At 48.9% G+C, this 5,723-nt stretch overlaps 1 protein-coding gene across 1 annotated transcript; it reads left to right on the top strand.

Moving 5' to 3' along the window:
- C26H22orf39 (chromosome 26 C22orf39 homolog) lies at positions 1-4,179 on the top strand. Its single transcript, XM_038575902.1, has 3 exons — positions 1-74; positions 197-364; positions 3,104-4,179. Exons 1-3 carry the CDS (start codon positions 51-53, stop codon positions 3,230-3,232), a joined length of 321 nt encoding a protein of 106 aa, XP_038431830.1. The 5' UTR covers positions 1-50; the 3' UTR covers positions 3,233-4,179.
- Positions 4,180-5,723: the final 1,544 nt, after the last annotated feature.

A 5,723-nucleotide genomic window follows, 5' to 3' on the forward strand; every position in this document is an offset into this window, starting at 1 on the left:
GCCCCAGTCCCGGCCCGCGAGCTGGGGGCGGGGTGCCGCAGGCGCGGGCCATGGCGGACGCAGGCGGTTGGCGGGTAAGTCCGGGGCCGCGGGGCGTGCGGAGAGCCCGTGACCCGAGGCCTCTCCCGAGGAGGGCGCGGGGCTGGGTCCCCGGGGGCGGTGCGGGGCCCCTGGCTCAAGCTCCCTGTCGCCGCAGCCGCCGCGCCCCTGCGAGGCCTACCGCGCCGAGTGGACGCTCTGCCGCAGCGCCGGACACCTCCTGCACCACTACTACGTCCACGGCGAGCGGCCCGCCTGCGAGCAGTGGCGGCGGGACCTGGCCAGCTGCCGGGAGTGGGAGGAGCGCCGCAGCGCCGAGGCCCAGGTGCGGGGGAGCCCGGGGGGCGCTGGGGCACCGACCGCGCCCTCCCCACCGTCAGGCCCCCGGCCCCTGGAGAGGAGTCGGCCTGGGTCCTCCTCCGCTTGTGCTTCCTTCCTTTTGAGAAATATCAAAAATCAGTTTATCAACAGGGCTTTACAGTGAAGAAAGGAGGAGAATGTAGAGTGGTTTGGGGGAGAAAGAAGAGGGATCCCCTAACAGTGTTAGTGTCGGCAGCCCTGCGCAGGAGGTGGTATTTCTGAGGCCTTTGGGACATGGCCAGCTGGTCCCAGCCTCAACAGCCTTCACCAACCCAGGGCGGGACACATCTAAGGAGCAGAAAGAGCCGGGTGCTTGGAGCAGGAGGGTCGGCTGTAGACTGGTAGGGGTTGAGGCTGGAGAGGTACCAGGGAGCTGGTGGGCCTTTATGAAGTGTTTAGATTCAGCCTAAACGTATGCTGAGAAGCATGACTTGGTTTATATCTTTAAAAGATTAGTGTGAGGGTTCTGGGTGCCTGAGTCAGTTAAGCATCTGACTCTTGGTATCAGCTCAGGTCTTGATCTCTGGCTCATGAGTTCAAGCCTCTTATTGGGTGCCAGGCTGGGTATGAAGCCTGCTTAAAACAGGGGTGGAGGAGTGCCTGGGTGATTCATCTGGGGACTGACTCTTGATTTAAGGCTCAGGTTGTCATCTCCAAGTTGTGGGATCCAGCTGTGAGGAGCCTGCTTGGGATTCTCTTGTCTCTCTCTCTCTGTCTTTCCCTCCCTCCTTCTGCTCCTCCCTATCCCCCTTCCCAGTCTTAAAAAAATATATAGATAGAAAGACAGATAGAGATCAGTCTGACTGCCAGGGTGGGAGAGTGTATTACCGAGGGGCAAAGAGACAGTGAGGAGGTGGGTCTGGTTTTCCATTCATTCAGCATTCAGCAAGTATTTATCATGTTGGGTGGTCTTACAAATACAGGAATGAGAACAGAGCCCTGCCCTTCTGGCACCTTCGTTCCAGTCTAGAATAGGCAGTGGTGCCTTGGAACTATTGTGGGTAGGGGAGACATGAAGAGAAGCTTGAGGGTGCAGTGCTTATGGGGAAGGGAAAACGGGCCCCAGCAGGACTGGAGGCTGGTTAAATGTATGTGATTATTGAAACAAACTCATGTGGAAACCAAGCTACCATATAAAAGAAAATGATGACAGGTCCATTATAAGTGGAAATCAAAAAATTGGGAAAGGACTTGTGTAGCAAGAGATTATTATTATTTTTTTGAGAGAGAGAGAGCTCTCATACATCGGTAAGAAAATGGGGATGATTTCAGAATAGAAAAGTGGGAAAAGGTCATGAGAAAGGAATTCATTCAAAAAGAAAATCAAATGGCCTGGTATACAAGGTCAACTGACAAATGGCTTCTGCCCAGTGAAGTGTCAGAGTGCTGATAAAGGTCTGGAGAGTCAGGGGTACTTATGCAGTATTGGTGGAGTGTTACGTGTTCTGATTATCTGTCAAAAGGATACCTTTTGACTGCCTGGTTTTACTTCCGAAAGCCCATCCTAGGGAAGTAACTGGGTAATAGTGCACAGTTAAAAAATTCACAATATCTGTTGCCTCACTGTTTGTGATAGTGCAAAAACGGAAAGCACCCTAGATGCCACTAATAGACATGTAACCAAATAACTTCGTCGACCCAGTGGGATATGACATAGCCATTAAAAAAAAATAGATAATAATCTATCTGGGCAGGGAAAGGTACCTGTATGTATGTTGCTTAGTAAAAAATGGAGGATGTACACTAGCCAGTAAGTGATTCCATCTTCAGGAAAACATGTAGCCCTAACATTTATGTCTCAGTTGGGTTGGGGAAACTTAATTTCACCACAGGGACAGAGGTCTTGGAAATTTTTCATATTCTTTGCATTTGATTGCTTTTTAAATAAGAACAAAAACACTGTTTAAGACAATACAGCTTGAGGAAAGACAGATAATTAGATAGAGGAGGTGAAATTATATATATAAAAAGGCCAGCATAGTGCCTGGCACCTACCAAGTGCACCTTTCATAAGGTGCTGTCCCGTGTTCCTTCTGGGAGGAGAATGGCAGAAAAAAAGCCAGCTAGTTGAGTGGCACCTATTTTCTTTCTCCTCTGGATTCCTCCTCATCTGTCTGGGGCTCCCTGCGCACGTGTCTCTTGCCTCATCCTCCCCACTGTGGCCACTCTTTCAGACTCTTCTCTCTTCTTAGCTCAGCACCATGCTGATCTCAGCAGGTAAATCTGATTAGGTCGACTGAAGGCATCAAGTCCTGAGGCCCAGAAGAAATTTTAAAATTTACCCAAATTATGATGATCTACACAGTTTTTCACAGGAGCTTGAGAGAAAGAATGATCTAGATTTGTGCATTTTATAATTTTTTTAAATTTTTATTTATTTATGATAGTTACACGGGGCCGGGGGGGGGGGGGCGGGGGCAGAGACACAGGCAGAGGGAGAAGCAGGCTCCATGCACCGGGAGCCCAACGTGGGATGCGATCCCGGGTCTCCAGGATCGCGCCGTGGGCCAAAGGCAGGCACTAAACCGCTGCGCCACCCAGGGATCCCAATTTGTGCATTTTAATACAGCATAATCGCCAAGGTTTATTAGATGTATTAGTGTATGTGCCATACACTTTGACTTGTTGGGGGGTGGGGGGTGCTAAGGAGGAGGGAGGTACAGGACCATGGGAGCCCAAGGTGACTGGAGTCTCCTTTGCACAGCGGTCCCTCTGTGAGAGTGAGCGTGCCAGAGTCCAGGCGACACGGAAGCACGCCCTGGTGTGGACCCTGAGGCAGAGCCCTCCTGCGGACTGGCACCTCCCACTACCACAGGAGGAGAAAGACCAGTGATGAGCTTTCCAGAATGGCTTCCTCTGATCTGTTTCAAGTGGGGCTGTGGCAGGACCTGAAGGATGGTGACCGGCCCAAGCAGCCTAGTGGGTCCCTGAGAGTTTCCACTCAGCTTAGAACATGAAGCCTGAGGTCTCAGGTCTACTTGCCCACCCCGGACCTGCATTCAGGGCGCCCTGCCACTGCCTGGCTCTGACAGACAACTTCACCCACTGCACAGCTTCCAGGCTGCCAAACACCATTGCGGATCCCAATGAGCAGCTGGGTCAGGCTGGTTCATGCTACCCCCACGTGAGCACAACAGCCCTCTCAGGTAAACTCGAGTGGTAGCCCTGACCCATGTGGACACACAAATGAAGTAACTCAATGGTTGTTCTGTGGTGAACACCCTCCCTGGTGCTGGCTTGGTGAGACTGCATTGCCAGCCCCTGGTGCTTACACGGAGCTACAGCCCACTCACTAAGTTCCTCTGCGGACACAGGTGGGGTGTTTCTTCTTGTAGGAGATGAACCTCTTGAAGACTCTGGGTTTTAAGAAATTCATACAAAAAAAAATGCATACAGCTATAGAATATACAACCTCGCATTAAAAGCGTTCATAGACTCTTGGTTTAAGAAACCCAAACCCAAAACACGTGGAATTTTGGTCTCTTGCTTTAAAATTTCCCTTGGTCAGTTTTGTAGATTATATCTAACATAGAAAATGTAGATTATAGCTAACACCATTTGGCACATTTGATTTCAAATAGAAGCTGAAAATTAAACCACAATTTAGTAGTTAAGATTTTAGATTCAGCACCTGACACTGTTCTGCTCGTAGTATTGGAATTTTGTATACTTACACACTTGTAGATGTTTTTAAAATATATGCATATGAACCAACAAGAACACTATTCTTGAAGAGGCCTTTTAATCACTAATAAAACAATTTGGTGGGATTCCTAGGTGGCTCAGCGGTTGAGTATCTGCCTTTGGCTCAGGGTGTGATCCCAGAGTCCCAGGATTGGGTCCCGCATTGGGCTTCCTGCATGGAGCCTGCTTCTCCCTCTGCCTGTGTGTCTGCCTCTCTCTCTCTGTCTCATGAATAAATAAGATCTTAAAAAAAATTTTTTTTGGCATCTCTTGACTGCAGAGCTGGCTCCATGATGTGGTGTTGAGGGTGAGGCTGGCTGTGCTCCCTCACAGGATTTTAGTACCTCCTTCACAACTGGGCCCCAACCTGGCCACAGGCAGTGAGTCAGACATCTTTTAACTCATTCTTTGGGGCAAAATAATCACATCAATTCAGAAGGGCATACAATAAAGAATAGACTTTGCCCTCTCATGTGCATCTTCTCTTGTGTTACCCCAAGAGTCTGCGACTGCTCATCCCTGTAAGTGATGGGGATCTGCAGATAGGACCCCAAGCCTCTCCATGTGTATGTACCTGAGTGGTGGTGGTGTGTGCACACAAGTCCCCAGTGGTCCTTCCCTGTAACTCTGTGTACCTGTGAGTGGTGGGGGTGGGGTGCGCACATAGGAGCCAGGAGCAGAGGTGAGTATAAAAAGCCTGTCTCAGGGTGTATGTCTTGATATCTCAGTCAACCAAGGTATCTCCCTTGTGTCTGTGGACTACTTTCTGGAGCATTTCCAGCAAAGGAGAGAGGTAAGGCTGCTGGGAATCTACAAGCATTCTCTTCACTCTGAAACACAGGAAGGGACATTTGAATTTTGCAATCTGCATAGGATCCCTTGGGGTCCCTGGGTGGGGCTGCAGTCACAGCTGGCACAGTGGTCCTGAGGGGCTCACCTGAAGGGATCCACACTCTACGTCCTTGTTTAGGGCCAGGGCCTGCCCACCACTAACTGCTCTGTTAGGAAGTCATATTCCTTCTCTGCTGTTCAAGGAGTTCCACACTGACAGATAATCCTCCCTGCACAGAATGTTCCTACATCTGCTCCTGTGTTCACCCTTCACAACATCTGGGCAACTGCTACATGCCAGCTGCTCTGGGATTACAGTCTTGAAATGGGCAACTTGCCTTGAAGAGTTCCAGTTGAGTTTAGGGGACAGACATAAATATTTATACTTCATTAAATAAGTCTAAAATAATCATAAGTGCTGTGAAGAAAATGGGCAGTGAGAAGATAGAGCAGTAGCTCTTAAATTTTTTGCACAAAACCCATAATAAGTGTTTTAATGATTTGGCAAATCTTCATATACTGCATGTATGGTTGAAACAAGCTTCACAGAACAGTCCTTCGTATGGTGTGTGATACATTTGCATTTCTATGACATTTGCAGTTCTATGCCACCAAAAATAAACCACTGTACGTGCAGCAACTTAGGTGAAACTCAGGGAAATTATGCCAAGTTAAAAAATCTTTTTTTTTTTCCAAGTTAAAAAATCTTAAGTGGATGCAATGACTTAGTTCCATTGATGTAACATTGGCAAGATGATGTAATAATAGGGAGAATAGTTAATGGTACCAAGGGTTAGGGGTGGAAAGGG

This window comes from Canis lupus, chromosome 26, assembly GCF_011100685.1.
Source record: "Canis lupus familiaris isolate Mischka breed German Shepherd chromosome 26, alternate assembly UU_Cfam_GSD_1.0, whole genome shotgun sequence".
Classification (NCBI taxonomy): Eukaryota; Metazoa; Chordata; class Mammalia; order Carnivora; family Canidae; genus Canis; species Canis lupus.

Bases quoted from the DNA above. Each gene is read 5' to 3' on its own strand.
- C26H22orf39 (XM_038575902.1), top strand. From the start codon at position 51: ATGGCGGACGCAGGCGGTTGGCGG. The intron at 75-196 runs GTAAGTCCGGGG...CTGTCGCCGCAG, and splicing joins CGGACGCAGGCGGTTGGCGG to CCGCCGCGCCCCTGCGAGGC. The intron at 365-3,103 runs GTGCGGGGGAGC...TCCTTTGCACAG, and splicing joins GCCGCAGCGCCGAGGCCCAG to CGGTCCCTCTGTGAGAGTGA.